This window comes from Aotus nancymaae, unplaced genomic scaffold (assembly GCF_030222135.1).
Source record: "Aotus nancymaae isolate 86718 unplaced genomic scaffold, 86718_ANA_hifiasm-v0.15.2.pri h1tg000006l, whole genome shotgun sequence".
Taxonomy (NCBI): domain Eukaryota; kingdom Metazoa; phylum Chordata; class Mammalia; order Primates; family Aotidae; genus Aotus; species Aotus nancymaae.
This window is the reverse complement of record NW_026988417.1, coordinates 64,139,645-64,152,360: the sequence shown is the minus strand read 5'-3', so window position 1 is coordinate 64,152,360 and position 12,716 is coordinate 64,139,645. Positions and strand designations below refer to the sequence as shown.

The 12,716-nt window shown below is 39.5% G+C and overlaps 1 protein-coding gene across 6 annotated transcripts in view; it reads right to left on the bottom strand.

Annotated features, from left to right (window-relative positions):
• Positions 1–12,716, bottom strand: part of RUFY3 (RUN and FYVE domain containing 3) — a 100,249-nt gene that overhangs the window by 76,082 nt on the left and 11,451 nt on the right. The window contains exon 1 of one of the 6 annotated variants that reach the window (XM_012464432.3): positions 6,070–6,984. The exons of 2 other annotated variants lie outside the window; for them this stretch is intronic. In XM_012464432.3, coding sequence (XP_012319855.2) covers positions 6,070–6,247 — 178 coding nt within the window. In that variant the 5' untranslated portion in view covers positions 6,248–6,984. Of the gene's footprint in view, positions 1–6,069; positions 6,985–12,716 lie in introns of those variants that run through there. 3 more of the 6 variants (XM_012464433.3, XM_012464438.2, XM_012464439.2) reach the window with 3 other exon arrangements.

Genomic DNA, 12,716 nt, shown 5'->3' with positions numbered 1-12,716 from the left:
AGTCTACAATAGCAAAGACCTGGAACCAACCTAAATGCCCATCGATGATAGACTGGACAGGGAAAATGTGGCACATATACGCCATGGAATATTATGCAGCAATCAAAAATGATGAGTTCGTGTCCTTTGTAGGGACATGGATGAACCTGGAAACTATCATTCTCAGCAAACTGACACAAGAACAGAAAATCAAACACCGCATGTTCTCACTCATAGGCAGGTGTTGAACAATGAGAACACATGGACACAGGGAGGGGAGCACTAAACACTGGGGTCTGTTGGGGGGAAATAGGGGAGAGGACAGCAGGGGGTGGGGAGAGGGGGAGAGATATCATGGGGAGAAATGCCAGATATAGGTGAAGGGGAGGAAGGCAGCAAATCACATTGCCACGTGTGTACCTATGCAACAATCTTGCATGTTCTTCACATGTACCCCAAAACCTAAAATACAATAAAAATAAATAAAAAATAATAATAATAAAAAAAGAAATCCAACTCAGCTTCACTTTAAAAAGCACACAAAAATTATTTTAAATTGCTATTAATAACTTGCCTGTCACTCAAACCATATAAACATCAAAAAAATGATAATGGAGAACAGGAGTATTGATGAAAAAAGAAAACAGACCAAAACCTGGATATTTAGTTTAAGAACAAGGAATTTGACTTAGATCATAAATTCTATTCAAAAAATCTGTCTGAAACACTTTACAAAGTAAAGGCAATATATGCAAATAACATTTTCTCTTCTGAAATACGATACTACTGCTGTCTTTTAAGCTAATTTCAATTTATAGACCATCCCGGCTCATGATGGTTCAACTTACGACATCTGAACTTTACAACGGTGAGAAAGTGATATGCGTTCAGTAGAAACCCTACTTCAAATTTTGAATTTTGATCTTTTCCCGAGCTAGCGATATGCCAGATGATTCTCTCTCACGATGCTGGGCAGCGGCAGTGAGCTGCAGCTCCCAGTCAGCCACACCATCAGCCACAGATCAAGATAAACGACCAATACGCTACAGGGTACAGTGCTGCCAGATGATTTTGTACAACTGTTGGCTAATTTAAGTGTTCTAAGCATGTTTATGGCAGGCTAGGCTAAGCTATTTAAGCTATTAGGTTTGGTAGAGTAGGTGTATTAAATGCATTTCCATTTTACGGTATTTTCAACTTAGGGCGGGTTTCTCAGGACATAACCCTATCTTAATTTGAGGGGTATCTGTAGTCACTTGAGACAACACGAGTCAGAATTTCATTCTTTAAAAATTCTCTTTAAAGTGTCAAAACTTTTATTAACATAAACATTTCTAATTAGGTAAGCTTGTTAAGGGTAAATGTGTTGTAAACTGAGTCATAGCTACAGTTGGTTTTGTTATTATTCAATAATACTGTAGGTAATACTATAGCCTGCCCTTCATATATATGGACATGTGTATATACAACATGTATTGAGGAATTTCTCTAAAAAAAAGTTGTTTTTTTTTTTTGAGATGTTGTTTTGCTCTTGTTGCCCTGGCTGGGGTGCCATGGCGTGACCTCAGCTCACTGCAACCTCTGCCTCCTGGGTTCAAGCTCTGCCTCCTGGGTTCTTCTGCCTCAGCCTTCCAAGTACCTGGGATTACAGATGCCAGCCACCGCACTCGGCTAATTTTTTGTAATCCCAGCACTTTGGGGGCCGAGGTGAGCAGGATCACCTGAGATGGGGAGTTGGAGACCAGCCTAGCCAACATGGTGAAACCCTGTCTCTACTGAAAATACAAAAATTAGCAGGGCACAGCGTAATCCCAGTTACTAGGGAGGCTGAGGCAGGAGAACCGCTTGAACCCAGGAGGCGGAGGTTGCAGTGAGCTGAGAACGCACCACTGCACTCCAGCCTGGGTAACAGAGAGATTCCGTCTTAAAAAAAAAAAAGAAAGAAAGAAAGAAAGAAAGAAAAGAAATAAAGCTTTATTATTTTTCTGATCCTAGAATTATATGCAACTTGTTTCTAGAATGTTACTCCAAGAAATTTTCAGATACACATAAGCACATGACTTTAAAAAAAAATCAAGAAAACAAAACACAACACTTCATCTCAGTAATAATACCACTTCTGAAATTAATATGATGATGTTTAAAGGTCTAACTGAAGTGTTCCGCTTCCATTCTTGAGAAAAACAAAGGATACATGTTCTCTAAAATTTTCACGGTGCTTTAAAAGTTCCTTTCCTTTGAAATTCCACTTACTTCCAACATTGCTTTGATTAAAAAAAAAGGAAGAAAAGAAAAGAAATCCTACTATGCTTTCAGAAACTTAAAAAAAACAAAAGAGTATCTCTGAGAGGTCAACGGTGGTACATGAAAATGCAAAATGAATTTTCTATAAACAAGTCTGCTCCTCTAGTGCTGATATGGCACAAGCAAAGTAAGCCAGGATTCTAACTCTTAATGGAAATTAGGGTACAGACTTAAGCCAGAACATGTAGTCTGTAAAAGTGTCAATCTGATTAATGCATCTGTGGGGTAGGTGGAAGGCTCAATTGAAAGAGTGATGGGCCAGGCTCACGCCTGTAATCCCAGCACTTTTGGAGGCCGATGTGGGTGGATCACCTGAGGTCAGGAGTTGAAGATCAGCCTGACCAACATGGAGAAACCCTGTTCTCTACTAAAAATACAAAATTAGACGGGCATGGTGGTGCATGCCTGTAATCCCAGCTCTTTGGGAGGCTGAGGCAGGAGAATCACTTGAACCTGCGAGGCAGAGGTTGCAGTGAGCCAAGATCATGCCATTGCACTCCAGCCCGGGCAACAAGAGCCAAAACTCTGTCTCAAAAAAAAAAGAAAAGAAAGAAAGTGATGAGTGATGGTAGTCACAATCTCTTAAGCATCAGGAACTCAAACGTTCTCTTCCTTCTACATTCCTATTGGTAAAGGGAACCCAGCTTCTGCAGCCAAAAGCCAGGGAGTCATCCCAGGCACCATCTCACCTTCATCCTCCAGCTACCCCCAGCCCGTCCGTCATCCGGTACATTCTACTTTTCCAGGAACTGTTCCTTTTGTGTTCACTCTCACTGCCTTAGTTTGAGATTGTTGTCTCTTACTCGGACCATTTTAATAGTTATAGTTAGGGGTCCCTGAGAGCTTATATTCTTCTGATTCATCCACTACACTGTTTCCAGAGTGATCATTCCAATAAAAATCTTATTTCATGTTACTCCCAGATATAAAGCACCAGTAGCTTTTCACTACAGAATCAAGTCCAGGCTTTTCAGTATGAGTAAGAAGATTTCTACAGTCAAGCCCCTGCTTATCTTTCCAGGCTTGCTGCCTGTTATGCCAAACAGAAGCCCCACTGGCCAGCTTACTATGTATTGTTTGAAATGCCCTCCTTATGTTAGTCTGGTGATCACCTAGTTATCTCTTAAGGTCTCACTTAATGAAGCCTCTCCTGTGGAATCAATCTTAGGCTCTTGCCTTTAGGGGAAATCTATTTGCAATTAAACATGTTGTAGATTTGCTTCTGGCTTTTAAAAAAAGAGTATGTAAAACAAAAGAGAGATCATCTCATTGACCACCAATAAACATTGAGATAATGAAGTGAATATTTTTATTCTCATTTATTTAAGGGTTAAAGTAGACAGAAACTCTAGGTCCAGGCCTATACTGTGGACTGCTCAGTGAAGGGCCAGGAATTCTAGTTTTAAGAAAATAAAATGCAGAAACCACAGAGCATCTATTGCTGAGTACACATAGTCAGTCTCCATCATTTTAAGAGGAAACATTATGCTTTTTGCCTATTTTCTTTTGTGGGAGTCAGGAGACTCCACTCTAGGATTTGTGTGGTCAGATGTTTTTTCCCTCTATGAATCAGCCCGGGAAGTAGTCTGAATACTCCTGTGTCCAGACATCAGGAGTTCCATTTTGTCAACAAGGTGAGAGTCACATAATCATTGGCCTGGTGACCACCATTTAAATGCTTATAGCTAAAGTAAATCTAATAATTGTCAATGGTATTAAAATTAAAGTAGGTATTTCTTGGGACCAAAGGACTGTTTAAATATCCAGAGTTTGCTGATGGAGCAAGAAAATCATACTCATAGGCCTTCATGTGCCTAGGCTTTCCTTCATTATTTTCATTTCTAATAATTTAAAATAATGGCTTTTCTTGCCCAATTTAAGGCAAAATTCTAAAATGCACTTTCAGTATTTCTCTATTTTCTACCAAATCCTCTATAGTTGATTAAAGGTCTTGGAAACTCTTTATTTATCTGATTTCTTTAATCAGCAGAGATATAGCTTATTGCTTAGGTTACAGCTCTTACACATTTTCCATATTAGTGAGAAATGTATTGCTACAGATTTCTCTATGAAGAATTCAAATGGTACTACCTCAAACACTTACATGGACTAAACAGCTCACTTTTGCTTACCCATGGAAATCTTGCTCAAAAGACATATATTTGAAGTACTAAAATTGTTAAAAATTATTTTTGAGACACTGATAAACCAGATTCATAATTAAAGGAATATTTCATACTGTGTGACTCTCAAAATGGATGGGAATATGTTTTTTCAAACAAAATATGTAAACTGAGGCAGTTGCCAGAAGACCTCTTGGTAGCCTTCAAAAACTATATTTTCTTCCCTAGACTTTTAAAGCTTTGGAGGCTGTTTTAAGTAGTACTGGAATTGTTGGATGTAAGGATGTTTTGATGAAAATACAGAATAAAAAATAATAAAAGAAATAGTACTGGCATTGTATAGAATTTCAGCTGATGTCTTATAACTTGTGCACATAACGGAACTTACAGCCAAAGAAAGCTGTCCAATTAACAAACCAATTGTTAAAAGATCCAAACGGTCTTAAAAACCACTTAAACATTGTTCTTAAAGACACACCCAAAATGACTGCTTTGTGTTCTGTGATATTAAGCACTCTAAAACTTTCTCAAGGCTAAGGCTGACTGGGAAGATAAAATCCTTATTAAACACAATGGGCGCCATCTGAGTCATGATAAGATTTCAACTCAAGGTCAAAGGCAGAGAATCACCTTTCCTAACCCCATCTGCTAGGTACAGTTCACCTCTGGTCTTCTCTGTCCTGTAGATGTTCCTATCAGGCAGATATTTATAAAAAATTTCTCCCAACATGTAAGCATTTTTGTTTCCATCAGTATAAGGACAGAGAATAAACCCTAGCTAAGATGCCACTGTACTAAAAACAGAACAATTTGTAGCTATGACTCAAATCAATTCTCTTTCTGTGGCATTAAGAAAATTAAAGGGTAGAAGTGAAAAACCTCTCATGAACTAGGAAGAGTCCTGGGAAAAATTCACAAGTCAAGAGACCACAAAGATCTCAGAGGTACTGACAGTGGAAATCTCAAATGGATCATAATAGTTACCATAAATAATTTATAAAAAGCAATGGCCAATAGATTCCAATATTACCATTCTACAGGGATTCCATATTAATCATATTTAATCTTTCCAAGGCATTATGCTTTTTTAGGCATCCATATTCAATAAATAAACACTAAATGTTATTTTCTCATCTAACCTAATAATCCATATTGACAAAAAAGATAATATTTTATCAAATATTTCCTAGATGTCATAACCTGCTTAACATTATATCCTCATGACAGGATACCCCCTGGTGTTTCCACTGTGTTAATCATGTACAATCCTATAACTATAGTCATGTTGTCTTAACTTAGTGTTATAAATCACTAAAATTTTTATAACATTTACATATACGAACAAAATTAATAGCTTTTTCATTATTGATTAGGATCAGATGTGGTAAGTGAGCTCAGATGTTTTCTTTAGAGGCTTAAAGACAAAGAACTCCAAACAAGTATCCAGCATCTTTTGAAAGGATACCTCAAGGTGTAGGAAAAAAAATTATTTTTCCCCCCTGAGTAAGAGAAGGGGAGCTGGGTGGTAAGTAAGGATGCAATGTTTTCAAGACTGTTAACAGTTGAGAGTATAGGTTCTTTCTACCTCTTCCTGATCCTCCCAGCCCTCCCCTATAACAATGAGGATGCTGGGGAGATACTAGCAGACAGGATCTGACCATACCTTCATGGGTAGGCTCTGGGTCAGGTGTAAGTGAGATGTCATCCAGCTCCCGCAGGCAGAGCCATTCTCCATCCATGGACACTCGGAATTTGCAAAGGTAGATGGTCTCCATGGCAGCCTGTGTGATCTTGTCAGTGGTGGGGGTTGGCATATCGGTCGGAGGCGTCAGAGCAGACATGATGACTCAGCTGGGACCACAACACACACACAGACACACACACACACACACCCCCCCCACAAAAATAAATATAACCTCCTCTCCAAAAACACCCAATACAAAGCTCTGAAACAAAGCTTTCAAGAAAAGGGGTGGGGGAGGTTTAAAAAAAAAAAGGAAAATACCTTATAGTTAGGAACCAACTGCTCAAGATAAACAATTCTAAGCTATCTTATAGACAGTTCCTACCACATAGCAAAATAAGATGATGCTTGTCTTCTCCCAGCTTCCTCTCCTTTTATCTTCCCTTCCCTGCCCCCCACCTTTTTCTTCAGCTGAGCTATAGGCTTCAAATCCTGCACAGCCGATGCTGCCTTAGATGGCTTTAAAAATCTGGTCTCGATATGAATAAGTGAAAAATCCTCCTCCTTTGTGCAGAAAAAAAAATGTAAAAGAAAAACCTGAACAAAAAATAAACCTATATTTTCAATGTAGCTTAAAAAAAAAATCCTGAGCTGCAGAAATCACTTCCAGGATCTGCTCAGATAAGCTGGGATGCTGAGTTCTCATAGGATTGGCCGTGCGCAGTAAGCAGGGTGTTGACCAAAATGGCTGACTAATGAACTGAACTGAAAATTCAGGCCCATGTGACCAGCTGCTCTGAACGTAGGGCAAGCAATTCCCAGGATGCTTTATAGATGCTGCTGATGCTGGGAGAGCAATTAGGCTGCTCTCTCTCATCCTGTACAACCCACTTCCAGACTGTGCTAGTCAAACTGTGATCAGACATAACACAATGCACATATCCTCATCAATTCCTCTTACTTTGGGATCAAGGACTGAATAAAAGGAGGACAATTTATACTGGATAATAATCTATAGTAAAGATGGTAAAAGAGGCAGTTGATTTAACAACCACATAATTCACCTCTATTATTCTTATCTACATAGCTATTAAAATTCTTTACTATGCTAAATGTTACATTTTAAGAAACGCTAAAGCATAAAAAAATTGAGGCTCTCAGAAGAAAAAAAAACAAAAAGAGGAAAAAAAAGCTAAAGCAGATTTTCAATTTAAATATCTTATCGTGGGCATTTGTGATTTCCTTCTTCAAGGTACAAAAACCTGACCTTTTAGGTTAGGCAGAAATGCAAGAAAAAAATTGAAGTTAAAAAAGTAAAATCTTTCCCAATTAATGGCAATTTACCTTTTTTTGATTTTGTTGTATTTACCAAGTTTCTGTATTAGCACGAACTATGTTTCTATGCAGAAAATTAAAACCATGTTATATTTTAAAAATCCTCCCATTCGATAACATACTGAAGACACATTATCATATTTTCTTAAATCAACTCATACACACACACAAGCACGCACACACACACACAGCCCTATATTATCCAATGAGGCATTTATACCTTGGTAGCAAAAAGGCAGGTACTTGCTTTATGAACTACATGAGCCACAAGGAGAAGAATGATAAGAATTTTCTTTGAAAATGTTTTGGACAGTTGAAAGCAAGCATTTGTTTGTTTGTTTTTGTATTTAAGGGTTCCAGTTTTGAGGAGGAGCATACAAATCAAGAAATATGATCTGAGACCAATTATTCCTCTCTGGGGACTATCAGAAGGACATCTTGATTTACCTAATTTCTAAAAACTAAAAGAAAAAATTCTCCTTGAATATTGTTAAAATCTCGAATGCTTCATCCTAATTTGAGACTGAACTCAAAGAAAAAAAAAATGCTAAGAATCAAATTCTGTAGAGAAACTGGCATTTTCATATTGTTAGAAGGAGGGGCCAAATGGCCAGGAGTGGTGGCTCATGCCTGTAATTCCAGCACTTTGGGAGACCGAGGCAGGAGGATCACCTGAGGTCAGGAGTTTGAGACCAGCCTAGCCAACATGGTGAAACCCCATCTCTACTAAAAATACAGAAAAATTAGCTGGGCGTGGTGGTGCACGCCTGTAATCCCAGCACTTTGGAAGGCCGAGGCAGGCAAATGGCTTGAGCTCAGGAGTTCGAAACCAGTCTGGGCAACATGGCAAAACCCCATCTCTATAAAAACCAAAATTAGCCGGGCGTGGTGGCATGGACTTGTGGTCCTAGCTACTTGGGAGACTGAGGTGGGAGAATCACGTGAGCCCAGAAGGGCTGCAGTGAGCCTAGATTGCACTACTGCACTGTAGCCTGGGAGACACAGCGAGACCTTGTCTCAAAATAAAAAATAAAATAAAAATAAAAAAATAAGTAGACTGTACTATATACTGGTACAATGTAAGAAGGCATATATAAGGCTTATTTATAATTGGGGAAAATCAGTAAGTTACTAAGGAGAGCAAAATATTCCTGGTTTTATTTCTATTTCATTCCCTCTCATCATCACCCATCTGGACTCAAAGCCACTCATTCATTCAACAAATATTCACTAAGAGGTGCATCACATGCCAGGCAGCAATCCAGGCATTATGCACGCAGCAGTAAGATAGGAATACCTTTTCCAGGAAGCAGAGTTTACATATCCAAATACTGAACACAAGCCTTCATTTAACACATTCTCATTTAATTACAGTTCAATTCCTTTCTAGCCAAAAATATTCCCATCTTATACATCAGTACATAAAGGGGACAGTTTATAGATTGACTTTATACCACGCAATACTTAAAGACATAGTAAGTAGTCACTAAAAACTTCAGATTACATGGGATGTTCCTGAAACCACAATTCCAAACAGCCCTAGCTATCTGGACTTGTGATATCAAAACTCTGGATCACTGATACATATTTTTTTGAGACTCGCCCTGTTCCCAGACTGGAGTGCAATGGCACGATCTCGGCTCATTGCAACCTCTACCTCCTGGGTTCAAGCAATTCTCCTGCCTCAGCCTCCCAAGTAGCTGGGATTACAGGTGCGTGCCACCATGCCTGGCTAATTTTTTGTATTTTTAGTACAGACAGGGTTTCACCATGTTGACCAGGTTGGTCTCGAACTCCTGACCTTGTGATCTACCTGCCTCGGCCTCCCAAAGTGCTGGGATTATAGGCCTGAGCCACTGTGCCAGGCCACTGATACATTCTTAAACTAGAACAAGGAACATGTGAATAAATCTGAATGCCACGTGCCTGACTGGGGTCAAAAATGTGAATTCAGCCTTGTCACAAACCATGGCAATCTCTTCATCAGCCAGTAAGCATTTACTAACTTGAACAGATCTAGATTGATTGCAACATACTAACCCAACAGGAACATCAAGATAAGTCGGTTAACATTCCTTCCGAAGATCCATACCACCCTACCTCTCTCCAGGTGGAGGACACAGAGAGGCAGGCCCAAAACAACTAAAGCTTTGTCAAGGAAAGAAAAACATGCCTGTGTTGGCTATCCTTGAAGTTCCTGTATTTACCAGTTTGAGGTGTTAGCAGCCATTTCAGAAATAAGACCCAGGGGTGGACAAGAAAACCTGTACTTCTAGGCCGGGAGCGGTGGCTCACGTCCATAATCCTAGCACTTTGGGAGGCGAGGCAGGCAGATCACCTGAGGTCAGGAGTTCGAGACCAGCCTGGCCAACATGGCAAAACCCTGTCTCTACTAAAAATACAAAAAAACTATCTCATGCCTGTAATCCCAGCTACTCGGGAGACTGAGGCAGGAGAATCACTTCAACCTCGGAGGCAGAGGTTGCAATGAGCCAAGATCACACCACTGCACTCCAGCCTGCGCAGAAAAGAAAAGAAAAGAAAAGAAAAGAAAAGAAAAGAAAAGAAAAGAAAAGAAAAGAAACTTGTATTTCTACACCGTTCTTTAGGTAAACACCATTGAATCTTAAGCATGAACGGTTAATTATTGTTCATAGGCAATGAAGTTACTATAAACAGTACTATTTGTAGTAACATATAAAAACAATTCTAGATATTGCTTAATACTGTTTTCACATTTGGGTCTTTCCTAAGTAAACATCTTGGCTTTGAATATAAAGATAAAATTAAGCCACCAGTAAGATACAAACCTTGAATTTTTTCTCAAATACAGAGTAATTACTCTGTGAACTGTATTGAACTATTTTCTCATTTGATTCCATTTGTGAGTAATGGCACCTATTTGTAAGATGGTTGTGAGGTGGATGGGAGTTAGTCTGTGGCCCTAAAAGAATTAATAGAACTGGTTGGGCATGGTGGCTCATGCCTGCAATCCCAGCACTTTGGGAGACTAAGGCAGGCAGATCACCTGAGGTCATGATTTCGAGATCAGCCTGGCCAACATGGCAAAACTCTTGTCTCTACTAAAAGTACAAAAATTAGCAGGGTGTGATGGCAGGTGCCTGTAGTCCCAGCTACTCAGGAGGGTGAGGCAGGAGAATTGCCTGAACCTGGGAGGTGGAGGTTGCAGTGAGTGAGCCGAGATTGCACCACTGCACTCCAGCCTGGGCAATAAGAGCGAGACTTGGTCTCCCAAAAAAAAAAAAAAAAAAAAAAAAAAAAATTAATAGGCCTATGTTAAGTTCAAATCCAAAAAATTCTCTGTTCTAGCTGCTTAAACAGTTTGTATGTTCCACATTATGATTTATTCAAAGCAAATAAGATTCACACTTCAAAGTCAGAAGTTACAATCCTCTTGAAGGATATTTGTACTCAGTTGCTAATATAAGACAAAGATTAACTTGACAGGCTCAATGTCTCTCTTACATATTGTGGAAAAATTACTTAAAGTAGCTATCATTTATTAAATTTAAATTTCTATTTTCTGTTAGGTGCTTTACAAATACTAGGTCAAGTTTTCACAAAAAACACTGTAAAGTAGAGACTGATACCTTCTCTTTACATACAATGAAAGTTCAGTCATGTAACTGGCCCAGAATCACACAATTAGCAAGTAGCAGATCTGTTATTCCAAGCTACTTCTGTCTAGATGCCTCCAAAGTCCACGCTCCTCCTACACTCTGCAACTTCAGCACTCTATCCTAACTCTTCCTCCTCCCTGGACGTTAAATTTTACCCAGAGAAAATAAAAAGAAATTACACACACACACACACACACACACACACACACACACACACGGAGTAACACAGGCAAACTTTCCTCATGAAATTCCCTAAACATGAATTTCAACAAATTTAAGATTTGAAGAAATTTTTTTATCAGCTTTCATACTTTACACCTTAATGCTGCACAACCCATACGTTCCCCTAGGCCCTGCAACTTACATATTTAGGTCAGGCTCTTAATAAGTGGGCAAATTCTGACAAACTGAGAACATAGCATGGATTTTTCCTGTCATGTGCTTGCAATGGGTAGACCAAATGCTTCCACTATGTACTTGGTTCACTCTACTACCACTCTGTCACTGAATTATCTCCACATTTACATACTAGTTGGACACATTAAGGACACCTGATACATTCTGAAATAGGCAAAGATAATGAAGGGGGGACTCGTTTTCTAAAATGATGCATGGTGTACTTTTTAAAAATAGCAAATTCAATGTATAATTTTAAATCTTTAAAGAATATAACCAATATCCCTAAACCCTTGCTTGACTGGAGAAATGGACCAACACAAGTACTTATGTGCTCCTCTTGCTTCTAAACTCCTGCCTCTCATTTCAAGGCAAGCCTTCTGAATTTTTTGTAAATCATTATCTTATTTTAAAAATACTGTAACAAATACATGAAGGTCTAGCATAATATTTAGTTTCAGTTTTTTTCAACTTTCTTATAGAAAGTGTTTCATTCTCTATAAAACTTTCTAAGCCTTTCACTCAATGCTGTATTGTTCTTTCTTTCCCTCCCTCCCTTCTTTTTCTTCCTCCTTCCCCCAACCCCTCCTCTCTCTCCTCTCTCTCTCCTCTCTCTCAGTTGTCCAGGCTGGAGTACAGAGGCGAGGCGTGATCTTGGGTCACTGCAACCCACACCTTCCAGGTTCAAGCAATTCTCCTGTCTCAGTCTCCCAAGTAGCTGGCATTACAGGCACCCACCACCCAGGCCTGGTTAATTTTTGTATTTTTAGTGGAGACGGGGTTTCACCATGTTGGTCAGGCTGGTCTTGAACTCCTGACCTCAGGTGATCTGCCCACCTCGGCCTCCCAAATTACTGGGATTATAGGCATTAGCCACCGCACCCGGCCTTCAATGCAGTATTTTCTAAGTATACTTAAACCGCAGTCTATATATGTAGTTTATCCTTTCGGCTGCTGTAGGTAATGTTCCAATGTATGTGCAAAAAACATTATTTTATCGGCCGGGCACAGTTCAAGCAATTCTCCTGCCACAGCCTCCCGAGTAGCTGGGACTATAGGCTCGCACTACCGTGCCCAGGGAATTTTTCACATTTTTAGTAGCGATGGGGTTTCACTGTGTTGGCCAGGATGGTCTCGATATGCTGACCTTGTGATCTGCCTCCTCAGTCTCCCAAAGTGCTGGGATTACATGTGTGAGTCGCTGCGCCTGGCCTTCTGATTTATTTTCATGCTGGTAGGCATCTGGGTTATTTC